Genomic DNA, 18191 nt, shown 5'->3' on the forward strand with positions numbered 1-18191 from the left:
GAGATTTCATGCTTCCCAATTCAACACGCGCATCTAACTGGAAATATTAACTCATATTCTATTCACTCCCTGCCAGCCAGCATACATGAACATGGACTGAATTACATAAGAAAAGGAGTCTTTTTCATATGTAATTAAATGTTAGTAGATGCCAGTAAGTAAACATCGGATTTTCTTCTTTTTCTTTCATGAAAGAAAGGGAACTATGTGGGGTTCAGAATAATAGATTTTTTTCACTGACCCCCAGAGAGGGATGAAGGTGGTAGTAAAATCCTCCCCGTCTGTCCCCCAACACGTTCTCATTTCTTTGCTAAATGCGCGGAATCAGACTATAACCTGGTTTAACCTCTGAATGTTCCCTGAAACGGTCTTGTTCTTTCCAACATTAACATCTCACGCTTTTTATGATTCCAATGAGGCATCATCAGGTGAAGATCTCAATTTCTGGGCATTTCAGGAATCTGAGAGTAACCCAGGCATCTTTAATTTTTACAGGTGACTCAATTTTTGTTCTGACCAGAACTGAACATAAAGCTTTTAAAAGCTTCAATGTACACATTTATGCATTCATTACACAGTGTTAAATCTAATTTGTTCTTTTTACTGTCACAGGAAGCACATGTTTAAAGCAATCTGTTTCCTCATGTGAATGCTTTCCTGTCTGTTTAAAAAAAATTGCGACACACTTTACCCTGAGTAACCAAGAGGTGATCATAAATATCCCTAAATAGCATTAAACAGATATGAAAGACATTAACACTTTCAGAATGCCAAAGTAGTATTAAAAAAATTCTAACAGATGCTCCTAGGTCAAAAAGTGAAATGTGTGTTTCCTGAAAAAACACTCTCATCAGAATCATAAATGAACTGTGAGTGGAGAAGTGAGGTGTTGCTGAACAAATGAGGGTCCTTTTGGTGAGGAACACGGGGATCCACTGCCAATGTGCACTTGCCATAAAAAGCCAAATTGAAATGGAAGTTTGATAAAAACCAATATCCTTTGTAATCCACAAGGTGGCAATGACTACAAAAGAGGGGTGGCTCCACGGGATCTCGCTGGCTTCCCAGGGAAAGATCCTGTCTCTGTGAACCCAAGCAGCAGTCCCTGCCTGGGGACATGGAGAAGAGGTCCAGCCAAAAGGGACCTTTCCCGAAGAACCTCACGTGGTGCCTGCTTTTTCTGAACATTGAAATTGGCTGGGAAGACATTCCTGGTGGAATGTAAGGACCAGTTCTCTCTCTCCCCCACCCCACTTTGGCAGATTTTTTTTTTTAATCCCTTAAATGCAAGGGTTAACTAATCAGTCCTTAAAAAAAATTGTTTTAAATCTCCCATAGCTGACAAGCAAAAATACTTTTATGAATTCAGCAATTGCATTGAGAAAAAACACATTACAATGCGGCAAAGGCCAGAATCCAGCAATTCTTTGATTTTACCTTAAAACATCTGTACAAATATTCCTGTTCCATGTTAAAAATTTGCCTAAACAGTCCTAAACAAATCAAACTGTGTTTTACTTTGTAAGAGAAACAAACTGCCACACACACCCACCTGGTCAACACATCTTCATCTTTCCAGATGAATTAAAACCCCAGGCCTAACCTCTTTCCATGGGTACCGGAACCAGCCCTACAGAGGTGGACTCAGGCATGGGAGGACCGGGCTCTGGCCAATGATAGAATAACACTGATAGAATATGAAAGAAGCAGCATGTATCTCCTTATCACTTAGAGGCAGGGCTGATTTAGGCATAAACCAACTATTGGCAGAAGGAATCATATTACAAGCAGTTTCGTCACCTTGGCCTGATGTCCCATTTCAAAAGAAAAAAAAAGATGGAGTCCATACTTCCAACACAAACTTCACAGAGTGAGAAGTCATAAAAAGGCTGGCTAGGTGTCTTGGTCTGATAGAGACACTATGCAAGGACGAAAAGATACATAAAGCATTTGTAATATTTCACAATTTCAGAAAAACCAAGTGGCCTTCATCAGGTAAATTCTTCTGCATATATATATATATATATATATATATATATATATATATATATATATATATATATATATATATATAGTCATTTATTTATCACAATATTCAATCTTAGGAGGTACATATATTTTCTTCATTTTTCAGGGAAGAATTCAAGGATATTACCTAATGTGCCCAAAGCCATATAGCTAGGAAGGGACCCAGCCAAGAGCCCAGCTGATCAGATTCCATGCTCTCAATCACTAGACCAGACTGTCTCTGTTACAGAAATGGTATCCTGGGTTGTCTTCTCTTTCCACTGGATCTGCCTGGGTGGAAGTGGTGCTTTGTAACTAGTGCACCACTTGAAGGTACTGAGACTCAGTCTACAGTGAGATGAAACTTCTGAATATTTCATTTATTCCAGGTTTTCAAATACTTGCTAACTGAAGAATAACCAGAGTGTAGAGAGCGTTTTGGTCTGCAAAGTATTCTGCATGGCCATAAGCAGCATGGCATCATCATTAAGGATCCAGAAATCTTGGAGACAGACTGCCCTGCCCAGGTCTCAAACCCACCTCGGCCATTTGCTAGCTCTGCGACCTCGGACATGTCTCTTCACCCCTCTGTGTTTCAGCTTCCTTAGCCATGAATAAATAGTAGTATCAAGCTCGTAGCATTTTTGTAGGATTAAATGATTTAATAGATGCAAAGTGCTCAGTGTGGCACAGAGTACACAGCACGGTAAGGGTTTCTTATCAGTACGCCAGGACCATCTCATTAAGCAGGCACTATTTCTAACTATTTTGTAGACCATGAAATAGGTTTGTGACCTGACCAAGGCCACTGGGTAGACAGAGGATATGAGACATTAAATTGGAGAGATCTCTTTATTTCTAGTGTTATTTTATGCTACTATACCACTTTTATTGGTATAATCATTCATTGGAAATATATTTCAAAATAATATGCCTAGGGCAATGAGTTTAGCTTCAATAGGTCAAAAAAGATGTATGTAAAATAGACTCTTACCCTCTGCAAGGTGGTTGCAAGTGAGCAAGGTAACTTTGTGTCACAACGATAAGCCTAAAAGACAGAAAGTTCCTGTGTCGGACAGCATGTGTTGTTTTATGTTTTGACTGCACAACTTTCTCAAGAGGCCAGACTTAATGCTCTTTAAAATGCTACAGCGATTCCCACAAATTGGGACGCGAGTGACACAGCACTGAGAATGTCCTTAAACATGAAGAAACTAAGACACGTCACGATTTAAATAAAAAGTACATGGAAGAGAATGAAAGGTTCAATGATACATGGTGTGTCTACTTTTTAGTTTAGGCAAACAATGTATTTTGAATGCGGATACATGAAGGAAGAAATGAATGAAAACTTCTGAAAATGCTTTTTCCCTCCTCCCACCTGGGTGCTCCCAGGTTCTTCTACGGTTCCTCTTAACAGCTAGATTGTTGATATAATTTATTAAAGGGAAAACAAAATGGCATTATCTGTAAAATAATTACTCACTGGGGCTTTAATTTTGTAATTCCAACTATATATGCCCATAATAAATGTGCTTAATTCTGTTTTCTTTTGCCAAGCACTAACAATTAAGCGACAGATTACGTGTGGCAATGTCTTACATACATCTAAAACTAAAATTCATATAAAGGCACTATATGAGGAACCCACAGTTTTTTGGGAAGAACATTTCACTCATGAAGCATACATCTTAGGATTCAATGGCAGAATTGGTACCTTTTTATTACATAACAATACTTTCCAATAATATAAGAGTTACAGAAAGAGGTTTATTTTCTATTTAGCTTCACAGTTTAGAAAACTCAAACGGATTGAACACATCTTAATCACTAGGCCATGAACATTCTTTGAAAATAGCTTCAGTAGTAATGAGAAATGAGTTTAGTACTGCTGCATCCTTAGACAAATTTTATTTTTAGCCCATCTGCTAACATCTCCAGTTATTAGACTTCCTTATGATAAAGCCTCAGGTTTTATACTCCATTTATTATTGAATTATTTTGTGCTTCATGTTCGTTGCATAATGAGCGAGCCAGAAAATATTATTGTACCCTGGGTTAATACACCTGAGCACCTGTGAAATAACCGAATTCCCCAAACAGGGTTACTGGAAAACATTAACGCTAAGAATCAGCCACCTACTTGAAACTGCTTTCTCATAGCAGCTAATGATATAATGATATACTGTGCCAATTGGTAGAATGAAAGCCATTACAATATTATTATAAGTATAATCCAGCAGGCATATTTAGAATGATATGGGCTGGGAGGGAGGGGCTGCTGTAGACAGCTAGGCACTCATTCTCAGATGATATCAAAATAATTGTTCCAAAATCAGCGTTCCTCTAAAATGGTAACAGTCAGTGGTGACAGTGACAGTTTTTATATGTATGTGTGAGGAATGTCCCACAAGGGTCATTTTTTTCTGAGAAAATACGTCTTTCTAATATGAGTCCATGTTTCACAAAGGAAATGACTTTTAATAAGTATCATTGAAAACACGACTGAATTCTAGCAACGGACCAAAATTTCATCTTTACAATGTGATAGGAAGGGGATTTTATGAAAAAAGTCCCTAGTCTTCTGTTCCACTGAACACTCAAAATAAATTTAGTGAAATGTAATATACACACAGATGATCTTCTGATTACTCTAGGAGTAAGTGTTTATATATCAAATTTCAACTCTAGTAGCACATTTATGATTAATTAATTTCTCAGATGACAAAGTTAGACTAGGGAGACAATAGTGGGTGTCACTAAACCACTTACATATGATTCTTAAAATGTTCTTTTCAAACTCTAACTTACCCATTCTTTCAGAACTGAAATATATACTTCTCATCAAAACTTAAATCCTATTTTCAAGCCTGAAATTTTACAAAATGCAATCTTCTGCACTACCTTCACTTCTCTGAAGAGGGAGTATAAGCTCAAGCAAAGCATGAAACTCCTCAAACCGCTCTGCACCTATGCAACAGCTGCAAATTAAAAAAAAACCAAAAACGGGGGGTTGGGTGGGGAGGAATCATTCACATGCTGCTGTTTTGAGATGAAATAACTGAGTAAAACTCCACATTTTGCACTGCATTTTATAAAAGCTTGTATTCCTTTAAAAGGAGCATACACACTGTCTCACACACACACCCTGGTACAGCTGAGATCAAGGTTGGAATCTCATGCTATTGCTTTGAAACACAACTTTATGTTCAGCTTAAGAATTCAGTGCAATTTATTAGAAAAAAAACAAAGCAAGTGTCTGTCAACAGCCTGACAGAATTTCATCTGCCTCAGGAAAATACAACTTCGCTATTTTTGAAGAGACTCTCCATTCCTTTTAGGGTTACTGCTCCATTTTCCGAGAGAATCTTATTTAGCCCTCTAAGCTCTACCTAACTTTGATTTATTACTTTCACACAAAAACTTCAGAATTGTCTGAAACCAGGAAACACACCTTGGAAACGCAGACATTGTCAATGATCAGGGGAAAAAATGAGAAAAAAATCGCCATGTTAGAAAATAAAATGAATGTTTCAATCCATGAAATATCAAAAGTTTTAAAAAACGGTAGTCACCCAAATGTTAAGGCAAGCAACTATATTATTCCACAAATAAAAAAGAAATTCACCAGATACAGATAAGCCAGATACAGAACAAGTTTTTATAATTTTAAAACACATGCGAGCCCTGTTACAGTTCTCTCTCAAGGTAAAGCAGCTTTGCAGTGGCTTCTTTAAGATTTCTTAGTAATTAAACCACTCAGATGCAGTCCCTGACTTGACACCATAATATACTCTTCAGTGAAAGTGATAAAATAAAGCTCAAAATAAGAGTTCCCTGAAATGTATTTCTCCTTTCTCAACAAATGAACAGTTTTACACTAAATACTATTGATCCAGGTGTTGAAATCTTAACAGAAGTCCTGATAAATCTTAGCAAATCAAATAGTATATTGAAAACCTGGTTAAAAAACAGACGTGGGGATAGGGAAGACATATCATTCACACCAACCTAGAAAAGCCGGCTGAGCACAATTATCAGACAAAGCTGGCCGGAAGACATCTTTATTGTGGAGGAAACAAGGTAACTGTGTTTTGTTTGAGCATCTGAGGCATATGTCCTTTTCGTTTGTAAAGACAATCCAGAAGAATTCACAGATACAAAAACCTTTCACGCATAGTTAACTTTTGCGCTTTTCTTCTCTTACATTTCTTCTGACTGTATAGTTAAAACATGAACACCCAAAGACATTTTTTAAGCGGGAGCAGGACTGGCTTTGCAGGCAGAGAGGACAGTGGAAGACATCATGATTCCAAAATTCTAAACAAAAATACAGCAATTTTTAACAAGCTCCGGACAGGCTGGAATACCCAATGGTGTATATGTTGGATATATACATGTATCTAGTAATCCATTTGAAATAGTTTTAATGGAATAAGAACCCGCAACGAAATCTAAATATAGAGATGCTCCTGTATTTCTTTCATAACCAGCAATTTATAAAAAGCATAACCTCAATAACCTCTAACTGCAATGAAGAGGATAAGATTGATTTTCAAAGAAAAAATGAATACACTGAACTTTTGAAGTTCAGTGAATTCAATATTAACTGCACACAATAACAACTAGTTCTTTGTGAGGAATATTTTCTCAATGTTCAAGGTGTTCCTCAGTGTCACATTATATATTCTACATACATTTGTGAATGACACCTTTCTCCTACTTGGGATGATACGCGTTATCCTTCACCTCCTTCCTGCCTATACACTTTCATAATTAGTAAGCATAATTTTAATATCTAAACTTCGTATTTCAATATCTTTAATTGGAAAGTGGGCATACTAAGATTAGAGTTGAATATTGTGAGCTAGCCTAATATTTTAATGTGAACACCTACAGTTGTACTTTTTTTTTTTAAAAAGTATCTACCTCTGCAAGAATGAACCTTGAAAAGGCTCCTCCTTTTGTATATCTCATCACACAATTGGCTACTTCTAGACTTCTCTATTCGGAATGAAGCCCAGGTGGCTGACAGTTCATTTTAAAGTTAATATGAATTTCATTTTAACGGAAGTTGTATTACCACTCAAATTAAAATTTTGATGACATGATAACACATCATTGTGATTTCCTTGTGATCAGTTTCAAAGGTGACGGGGGAATTATTATTTTATGCACTGAGTTTTTTTATCACATATAATTTTTGGGCCTCTAATAAATAAAAAACAATTTACCAACTTTTCTATTAAACTGTGATTTCTTCAAGAATTTGAGAAAATTTAACATCATCAGCATTAGCCATCTTTCTCTGATAACTCCTAATAATCTCTTCTGTAAAAGAAAGTCTCATCCAAACTTTAAGATTTTATTTTATTTAGAATTCTTTCCTTATGAAAACTGGTAAATATAGTATCTCATACACACAATTATTTTTCAAATCCACCTAATGATTAACTCATATCTCAAATTTTCTTGGAGGTTCCAAATTTTATTTTAGAATATTTAAGATAGTAAAGATTATATTCCTTAAAATCCATGTGTTCAAAATTATCTCTGACCACTTAATACAGAGCTTGGGAGATCCTACTCACTTTAAAAACCAAAAACCAAACAAAAAATTAAAATTCAAGACAGAAAATAGACTTTACTGAAAAGTGCAGCTTGAAAAAAATGATCACTAGTGACACGAGAGGTCATAAACTATTTCTAAGGATAAAACTTCTGATTTCCAGAGAACTCTAAAATTTCAGGGATTTCAGCTGATAGTGAGATCATTGAAGTTTCAAAACTAGATTAGAAATAGGGACAAATGCCATCAATGTTTCAAGTGGAATGGTTGTAGTTGTTAACAGTTTCTGGTAAAATTCTAAAAGATTCCAAATTATAAGAACATGAAGGTTTTATGTGTTTACATATTGGTGGGCATAACAACGTCTCTGAAAGGTGATAACTCTGTGGTTTTTTTCTGTGTGTTTGGAAAAAATATTTTAAAACTACGCAGTATGAAATTTTTTTGCTTTCTATATTTTAATGCTTCCATGTTAATTTCTAAGAAGCATGGATCATTTTTCAAAAACAATGTGATTTAATGTGGTATATTGTTTTCTGCATGAATTCATGATTCAATATGTACAATTACTAGGTTATATATACAAAGATAAGAAATCTGCTGGAAAAAGCAGTAGAGTTGAAAAATATTAACTGTAAGATGATACATACTTTAAAAAAGAAAACGGAGATGTAGAAATCAAACAATGAGTTCACAAGTAGATTCAAGAAACTACGTAGGAAAAACAAATTCTGACATAAACAAAAGACAAAGCTTTATTACTAAGGTCTCATCAAAAGCTAAAGGCTACAAGACCTTGGGATACGACTGAAAAGAGCAACATCCTAAAACTTGAACAGAGAACATGAAAATGTTCTACTGTACTAAGCAGGGCTCTGGTGGGCAGTTAGAGAGTTGTCATTTCACACAGCCTTTCCTTTAACAAAACATCACCCTAGCCCTAACTACAGGCCTCTGTTCTCCAGGGGGACAGACTCCCTCCCCTCCACCGCGCCTGTGCCACAGACCCTGCAGGATGGTTCTTCTGCCATCCTCTCACTGTCATGCTTCTACAGTGACTTGAGGTCCCTAGATGCAGCACACAGTACACACACTTTCAAGGAGCCTGCCAGGTCCATGGGATGATGTAGGGCCAGGCTATGTTTTCTCTCTCCCACAGATGCTGCAGTATTTTCAAAAACAGGGCCAGGCAAGTTCCTCACTCTCCTGATTTCCTGTGAAGGTTCAGCCGAATGGCAGCAAAAGAAGTCCAGCCTCTGTACCACAGCCGTGTCATCAATAAGATCTGATTACAGATGTTACAGTTTAAATGGTCTTTGTTTTATCTTATGGAAAAGAAAGACCCCATTTTGAAACGAAAAAAAAAAAGTGAGTTGACACAACAGATTGTGACAGATTTATTACCATTTATCATGGTAAATATGTATGGAAGAAAACATATAGATGTCTTTATCTAGGCATAGTCACTCCAAAAGAAACCATTTTTTTTTGTTATAAAAATGTTCATACATATTGAAGCAAGTTTTAGGGGTATCTTTGATCAAATAAATATTCATCATTTTATTGGCGCTTAAAACCAGAAAAAGCATCGCAGAGACCTAAAAGTATAGAACTATAGATGTACTGGAGTAAAAGTGTTAACAGTGGCTAATGCAGACCACCTCCTTGGATCAAAATTAAATAAACATTTTGTGTGGCGGTAAGTATATACAACTAAAAACTAAGTTATACTGCTATTTAAACAGAGCTGAAAAATTTTTTTAAACTAATGACAATAAATAGATGATTGGATTCTAAAATCAAACTATCTTATTCTTCTCGGTCAAACCAAAAAGAAACAAACAAAAATAACAAGGATAAAATTTCCATTTCAATCAAACTTCCCTCCTTGTCTTTCAAAAAAGGGGTCCTATTTAGCAAAAAGTTCCATAAGGGCAATTAAAACATTTAGCCAAGATAAATTTCCTAAGAGTAAACTCTAAACTGACCACCAAAACCAAAAGTTCAATAATACAAACTAAATTTCCAATTCCAGATTTATTGGGAAGAAAGGAAAGATGTTTTTCTATTTCTGAACATATGACAACATATCAGCAACACATAAATTGTCTTAATACCAAAGAAAAACTATATTTTTCCATGGAAATACTTAAAAATTTACAATGAATTATGAGAAATTGTTGGTAACAATGAGTAAGCAGGTAGATAATATCCAATGCCATGCCAAAACACTCCTTAGAAATTGTGTACCTCTCTGCATTATTTTAGCATTGGGAAAAACAAAATTGATGTGAATATGAGGTATAAATAGGGTACTGTGGTTTTAAGTTTTGCATGGCTATTAGAGCACAGAGCTATTCTACATTTCAGAACATTCAAAGGTTCGCTTATTATATTTAATACTGTCCGTATTAGGTTCAGGCATGTTTAAAATGTAAACAGCTGTGAGGACTATATCATTTGAAGTTGTCATAAAAGCTATTAAAAGCTAAAGTTTCATCTACATTAAATCCACCACAAACTTCAAGCTTAAAATATGCTTATAAAAACCTGAGGGGCTATTAGTCAATTTCAATACAACAGAAAATTAAAGAATGAACCACTCAGTCCATTTTTAAGCTGCTTATTGGTAGTCCAAAGTGACTATCTTATACACCATTGGTAGTTTTATTTACACAATATTTTCTATATTTATGGATAATTTTGTGATGCCTCTTGAACATTATCACATCTGTGATAATCAGCATATAAAATTTGTATTTTTTTCCTGATAAGACCTATTCTGATATATTCACTTAACAATTTTTTGGATGAGCTGAACTGAAATCAACTCAAATACAGAGGTGTTTGGATTAATCTAATCTTAGCACATTTGCAAACCTATTACTCTTGTAACTTATTAAAAATGAAATAGAACTATCATAATATGCAAGTATTGATTAGTACCATATTTTCAGAAATCAAAATAAAATTTTATTTTAGAGAATTAGAACTTATAATAAGTCTCATTAGCATGTGTTTCAAAGAGTTATAATGCCCTTACAACACAGAATTAAATGAAAGCATCTATCTATCTTATGGGAAGAAACAGGAAAGAACGGATAAAAGGAGTAAGGAAGAAGAAAACAAAGAAAAAAGGGAGGAACTCCTATTTTTATTCTCCATAAGGAAGAAATTATTAGAAAATAGACCAGTTTTAAACAAAATTAAATAACATTATCTAGGACCTCAAATTTAAAAATATATATAAGAATTGAAAATAAGATATGAATTTAGCTGTGATCACAACCAACGTCTGCTAACTGGGGACAGGAGGACCTCAGCCCCTCCTGCATATAGCTCCAGCGATTAAAAAGACCCAGAATGCTTTTGGTTACAGCTGGATTCTTCTAGTTTGTCACCTGGTATTCCAGACACAAATGGCTACTGATGCAGCTACCTTTGCAATCTTTATTCAGCATCCTCTCTAGAAAATAGAGACATTCTCCCTGCACTCTGCGCTGAAACCCATGTAAATTTTTCCTAAATCCTCTCCACAAATCTCCTTTCGCATGCAAATCCATAAATCATCATAATACTGACAAAGAATTTAACCAACACATGAAACTAATACTCATTCTCTTGAAAGCCCCTGTACAGGTAAAAACTCTTCCAACTTCAGGCACCTTTTCAAGGCTCTCTTCAGAGCTTAACCTGCTGAATATCAAACACAGCCACCCAGTCTTCCAGGATGTGCCATTAATCACTCCAACCTGGGTCAGGTGGCTGGACGCTCAGGTCACTCCTTCCTCATCCACATTCTAGATAAACATGCTGCCCTGGGGCACAGAACCTCATTTACTCCTATCGCCCTCGCATCTCGAAAAGCAGAACGGAAAGAAACAATATACAAAGCTGAAACAGGCAGTACTTACTGAAGATGGCAAACCTGGAGGAACTTTGCGAACTTTCTTTGTCTGTACCTCTGAAAGAAAATGAAGAGGCCGTGAGCTCTCCTGCGTGCCCATTTTCCTAACGAAAGCAGATTAAGCCACGAAGCCATTTAGATTAGACCGGATTTTCTTAAATCGTTACCTTAGCAAAATGTCGGTCCCACGTTCATCTTTTATTCTGGCAGAACTCACATTCTGCCTTTTTAACTTTTTAATGCCTTCATTGTTTCTTAGAAGGGCAGCCAAGAGAACACCAGAAATAAGCATTACACCAAAATAGTTCTCCTGCTACTTGCAAGTTGTTAGCTTACCCACCCAATGTACTACTGAGGGGGAGTTATGAGCCTGACAGCTGAGCAAAATTTTATGTTTTTTTTTTTCTTCGTGGGGAGAGAGGATAGAGTGAGATGGTGGTATTAAAAAAGAAAGAAAGAAAAAAGACTACTAATAATCACTCAGGCATTCAAACAGAGGAATACCTACCCATTGCACTACTGTGAAGAGGCCTCCTTCGGGGGTTATTGCTAGAATACTGATAATACTGGGAACCAGGTTTGGTGGGCGAAAGGGTTCCTGGGTTGCCCATATCCATGTCACCTCCAAGGAGACTCTGCTAAAAGGTTACAAAGGGAAAACAAACATATCAGGTTAATTTTTCACATTCACCGCCCCCCAACTAATTGTTAGTACTTAAACCAATGCAATAAAGAAAACAGCATCTGCTAAGCTGAAACAATTAAAACAACGAAACTAAAAGAAAAAGAAAAGCAGTCTAAGAAGCTAGCATACAGTGTGTGAATTTTTTAATATTCTGCTTTGGAGAGGAAGGTAGAAGGGGATTCCCTTTAAAGCAATCTTTTAATCTTTTAAGACAACTAATGTTTTCATTTAATAAGAAAAGGGCGCTTATGTAAGACTAATGTTTTCTTTATCTAGACTTAGGCTCCCTCATATCTGGGAACTATTCTCGCCCTTCCTTAACAAGAACCAAGAAGACTTTGATTTTTCAGACGCACAGAACTTCCCCGGCTGCTCCTGTTGGGGGTGAATATAGGGGCTCCTGTTCCCTGAGAACTCTGCCTCTGCATCGGCATGGCGTGACCCTCCACGCATTTGCACAGCACCCACAGAAGAGAAAAATGCCAGCTGAACCAGGAGGAAATTCAGACCTTCACATTAACTTCCCAAATTATAGAAATAGTAGGCATTCGAAGCTAACAGGAACAAATTAAAGGACTTGAGAATGCCCTCTTGAGGACTATCGGAGGCTGAAACACATCCCCACAGATTAAACATTTATCTGAACACTAGAAAACTTCCCCAAATATCATCAACTGATCACGGTGTGACAAATGACTAAACCTTCGAAAATGATGACATATGAAAGATTATATAATAATACCATATTTTCTAAAAAACGCATAGAAACTTACCCATAACATATAAATCGCCTGATTATACTCTGCATTGAACACATTGTTCTTTTAATTATTCTGATATGCAAGAAAACAAGTGTAGATGCTACCATTTCTATTAAGAGCAAATTTACTATTTAATAAAAGAAATTTTAAAATTAAGTACTAAAAATCTAACTTTATCGTTACTTGTAATCAACTTTTACTGACTGAACTAATTACTGTCCTTGATAAAGTACAGAATGTGTTTTCCCTAATCTAAATTCTAATCACCATGTCACTCACAACAGACTTAGGAATGCTTCACTAACACACTATTCACATGCAAAATACTCTAAATAGGCCAATTATGACTCTGCCCCTGTTCCCTGGTTAACCCGCTGAGAACTGAAAAATTTCACAAGGCAGTCACCAACTAAAACAAAGGGTCCTTGTTTTAAATTAAGACAGTCTTTTTGATTCCTAAATAGCTCAACAAAGTGGCATGTCTTCTAGTGAAAGCAGTTGGTCAAATATGACCCATAAGCTGGAAAATCAAAAATTCAAGCCTCCCCTGTCCACCGCCATATAGCTAAATATCATAAAGAGAACCTCTCCATTTTAAGGGATTTTTGTGAGTGCTGGATGAGTAGTGTTGAAAGGACTAATCAGTTACTGACAAGCTTGCCTTTGCTGATTCCAGTTTAAGACTTTTTGAAGAGATACAAAATAAATCTTAGTTTAAAATAAAATTTCAAGGATAAGACTTTAAGTTGGAAGTACATTTTGAGTAACAAACTCACTGCAAGTTTCTTAATATTTACCACATAAACACCTAATAAAAACCAGATTATTTACCAGATAAAAATCTGACACCCGCATGCTCAATTACTGCCTCTTCTGAATTTAGGATATCAAAATGCCATAGAAGGGCAAACTAAAATCTAGAGCTCTTTATCATAAAAGTTTTCTACAAGTCAGAAATCCAACAGCATAACATCAAGTGATTTCTTTGTCATTTTAGGAATGGCATTCCAACATTTTAGAATCCCAACCTAAAATTTCACTCTTGGTAAATCTTATTAACAAAGTCTATATTTATTGAAGTCCAAATGCAAATCCAAGATTTCTTTGAAATTTCCATCAATGAAACTGAATGATATAAAATCACAACCTCCTTATAGTTTGGTAAATCTACAAATGAGTCTTCATGTCATGGGAAACAGGAGTTTGAAAATGATATGATTGATAACTGTTTTGTATTTTCTTATTTAGTGAAATGTATTGGGGTGACACTGGTTAATGACACTATATAAATTCCAGGTGTACCACTTCTTGCTGGGACATCTGTACACTCCGTTGTATATTTGACCCCTTTTACCTTCTCTGTCCTCCCCGTGCTGCCCTTCTCCCATGGTAACCATGGATAACTTGGTATCTTAGATAGGTATTACCCTCTTCATTGTCCTTTTTTTCAAAATTATATAAAATATTCAGAAAAGGGCTGAGCAAATGTGTTGAAATCTTTACTTGTTTTTTTAATGAGCTTAACCACTGATTTATTTTGTGGGTCCTGGTGGCAAAGGTTTTCACTCCCAAGAAAGTAGAGGCATTCAATAGGTCATCCAAAAAACGAATAAGCTTGCTATTCTGTACTTTAGCAGCATTCAGAGTAGAGCTGTGAAAAATACAAAATGATAACTAGAAGATAGCTAACTGCCTGTGGCTGACCTTATTGTTGTTAATTTAAAAGAAAATCATTTCATGGGCCAGCTGTAAATACATCATGCATACAACTCTCGCATGTACAGCCAGCCACATGAACTATGTAGTGACTTAGTACTGAGACCAGACAGCGCTTACAAACATTTAGTGGCTCGTGCTAATCTGTTCTTTTTTTTTTTTTTTTTACAAAGCACATTCCTGTTTCTATCTTTTTAGACCTGTTTGTTCCTTTTTCTTTTTCATTCAGACAATGGAATCATTCTTCTAATGCAACAAAAATAAGCATTTCCTCACAGTTAAGGGGGCCCTAACCACCACTCCCCGCCACCAGGGAAAATTAAGATAAAAAATATGTGTTCTTATTGTAGAGTATACTTGTGAAATGAACAATGGCCATTTACCATTGTTTGGCCTTTATGTCACACACTTCACTCTCTGTAACAATAAGATAAAAAAAATTTTCCAGCAGCTGAAAAACCTGAGTTTATGAATTTTAGAAAGTTAATGGCATTCAATTTAATAAGGTAAATTAAATATTGTATAAAAAAGATAAGGAATTCATTTATATATGAATTTACCTACATGAATATATACATACATATGTACATAAAGACAAATTTATGGCTAATAAAAGTTAAGTGTGAAAGCTAAAGTCTACTTTCAAAACGGGCACATTCTCATTTGCCTTAAATAGGATTACAAAGGTTTTAGGTTTCTGACATTGTGCAAGCTCATGCTCTGCGGTTATGCTGGGTCCCAGTAGAAAGCTGCCCACGTCTGCCAGGAAACCCTGGAAGCAAGATGTGGCATCTCGAAGAGCCAACCTGTAAATCTTAAACCCATAGTTTAGCATCTTGTTTAACTGTCTGAAATGTGATGAGACAAGCCCTTCCCTTGTTCAGTCCTTATTTTCTTGAAAGACAATTTTAAGACTCAAAATGCCCTAACCAAAGAACAAAATAGGCTGACTGTGTCGTTTAGCTTTAAATATTTTGGGGTCCACCCCCCCACAGCCAATTCTTCAGCAGAGCCAGTCCCAACACAGCCACTGAAATGCCAAGTGCAGAATTCTGGGAGGGTCCCTTTCAATTAAAATTTTTGTTGGTTTTACATCAGACCTGGGTCTCAGACTGTCTTTGGAACACATTCTCAACCCCGCCCCCATTTTTGGGGGGGAAAGCTTTTTAACATCCTTGATCAACCACTGAACTCTTTGCTTATGCAACCGAGAATGCAAACCATGAATTAAACTTGAGTAACAGAAAAGCAGCATATATCTCAAATTAGATTTATAACTGAATGGTAATCAAAAATAGAACTAACTGCTTCGAGCTTAAATTATCAACTTTTTTCTTCCTAAACTAAAATCATCTTGCTCTGAACTATTATTTCATTTCAGTCAGCACTTTAAATGTAATGGGTGGGTGGCACATTTCTAAAAAGGAAGATTATATTTACCCTTAATTATAGATATGAGTGAGATCAGAGTACGATGAATGCTGCTTTTTGGCTTATAATTAATTCATCTAATAGGTGAATGACCTTGAATTTCAGAGTTGGAATCTGGGAGAGGAACAAAAAGAAGTAGAAAGAAAGAAAAAAAAAAATCTCTGGGGAAAGGCAAATGTGCCCCTGGTTTCTTAGGGCTTTCTCTGATTTTGCGTCACTCCCATTACGTTGTGATCCGGTATCAGACACAACATCTTGGGGGGATGTTATAGAACAGAGAAAAGCAGTCTCAGATGAAACCAGATTAAGCTCCTTTTCTGAACTATTGCCAAATGCTTGTGAGTCTAATTCATGTTTGGGTATTCTAGTACTCACACAGCTGCAATTCCATTCTTTCATCACAAACCTAAGTGATGTATAGTGGCTTTGTATGGCGAACTGACTCTATAAAGCCAGGAATTTTGGAAGGCTTTACGTTAATATGGAAAGAAAATTCTGAACCACGATAAAACTTACAAATACTGGACAGACGTACAGGTACCTAATTGACTTTGCAGTGCTACGTGCAAAATACACACCGAGAAACATTACAAATTAGATTTATTGAAAACACTTTTAAAATCACAACTGAGGTCATTTCTACCGAGTTCATTCTGCACAGAACTGGGTTTTGAAAGACACTGCTGAATAAGATTCCTAACAGCCACAGGGAAGTTTTTGCAAATCCCTGCCGAATAGCTGCTGCTGAATTTGCCATTTTGACCACAGAAGGGCCATTGCTGACTTACTATAGTAGCAGGAGGGGACGATAATTTTGCTGCGGTTGGCACTTACTCTGCAACATAGAATATATCTTGCACCAAAGGGCAATGAAGAACACAATATTTCCACCTGTCCACTTTTTAACTTCAAAGCTCAGAAGTGAAGGTCAGTCTTTGGACAGCCTTTACTCCTGAGCCTGAAGGTCCCAGAATGCAACTTTTTCGTTTATTATGATTTCTGTCCTATGCTTGGTTTCAACAAAAGAGATCTCAGGAAATTTAGGAACATGGCAAGGAAACTTCCATAATCAGGAACTTAACAGATTGTTATTATGCTGAAGAGAAAGGCAAATTATTAAAATTATCATTTAGCAAAAATTTTATTTTAAGGGTTTTTGGTCAGTGTTTTTTTCTATTTCTACTGTAAACGCGGAATGCACATTGTAACAAGTCGGAAGTAGAATCTCATTCTCCTAAGGAAAGAGGGAAGGTTTTGAGGTTGGACGGATCAGCTGGAGCCCTAGCTCAGAGGCACACACACAATATGCCTGGGGGTTAGTTGTGCAACTGCTTTCAACCATATTCCCCTCCTCTGTAAAAAGGGAATAATAAAAGCCCTATCATAGTGTTATCAGGAGCAGATGAGACAACATATGTAAAATGTCCAACAGAGCTGGTGTCTAGCCCATCGTCACGCTCCTTCCTGTGTCCCTCCAATTCCTAGTCCCATAGTACAATCCACTGATGATTATTTAAAAGATGCCTCAAGAGGTGTGAATGGCTGTCAGTCAGATCCCTCTATTTCACTTTCAGATGAAAAGTATACATTGACATAATGATTTTGAAAAGTCACCATAAAAAAGCTGGAAAAGAGTATGAGGGTCTACATAAACAGTGATGACATAGCCTCGTGGCCTAGAGCTACGCTGGCAACAAGAAATGGGTAGTTTTGTTCCATATTTAATAAAGAAACTGGCCAACAATCAATCTCGATAATTTCAGCTTAAGTGGCCATTTTCCTGGAACTGCCACAAGGATTACTTGAATGGCTCATTTAATTTTGCTTTTGCAAGCATGAGCAAACTGTGACTGTTAATTCAACGACACACGAGAACAAAACTAGTCACACTAGGTATGCAAACATAATAAATGTATTTGATAGAATTTTATCAATCATGTGATGCTAAATAAATTCAAATTCTTAATACTGTATTAGCCACTGATAAATCACTTCAAATAAGTTCCATTTGGTTTCTCCCTTGCAAGGCTAATTATAGATATTTAATAAATATTATGTGATATATATCATGCTATTTTAAAAAAATATATTTATCCCCCCATTACATTAAAAAAT

The 18191-nt window shown here is 36.1% G+C and overlaps 1 protein-coding gene across 23 annotated transcripts in view; it reads right to left on the minus strand.

The window, feature by feature from the left end:
• TCF4 (transcription factor 4) overlaps positions 1-18191 on the minus strand; it is a 350789-nt gene that overhangs the window by 107354 nt on the left and 225244 nt on the right. For 17 of the 23 annotated variants that reach the window (XM_019640672.1, XM_019640667.1, XM_019640670.1 and 14 more), the window contains 2 exons: positions 11992-12121; positions 11491-11540 (listed from right to left, as the gene is read on the minus strand). In XM_019640672.1, the coding sequence (XP_019496217.1) occupies positions 11491-11540; positions 11992-12121 (180 nt within the window). The remainder of the gene's footprint in view (positions 1-11490; positions 11541-11991; positions 12122-18191) is intronic. The other 6 variants (XM_019640685.1, XM_019640661.1, XM_019640664.1 and 3 more) reach the window with 1 other exon arrangement.

Source organism: Hipposideros armiger, unplaced genomic scaffold (genome assembly GCF_001890085.2).
Source record: "Hipposideros armiger isolate ML-2016 unplaced genomic scaffold, ASM189008v1 scaffold_52, whole genome shotgun sequence".
Taxonomy (NCBI): domain Eukaryota; kingdom Metazoa; phylum Chordata; class Mammalia; order Chiroptera; family Hipposideridae; genus Hipposideros; species Hipposideros armiger.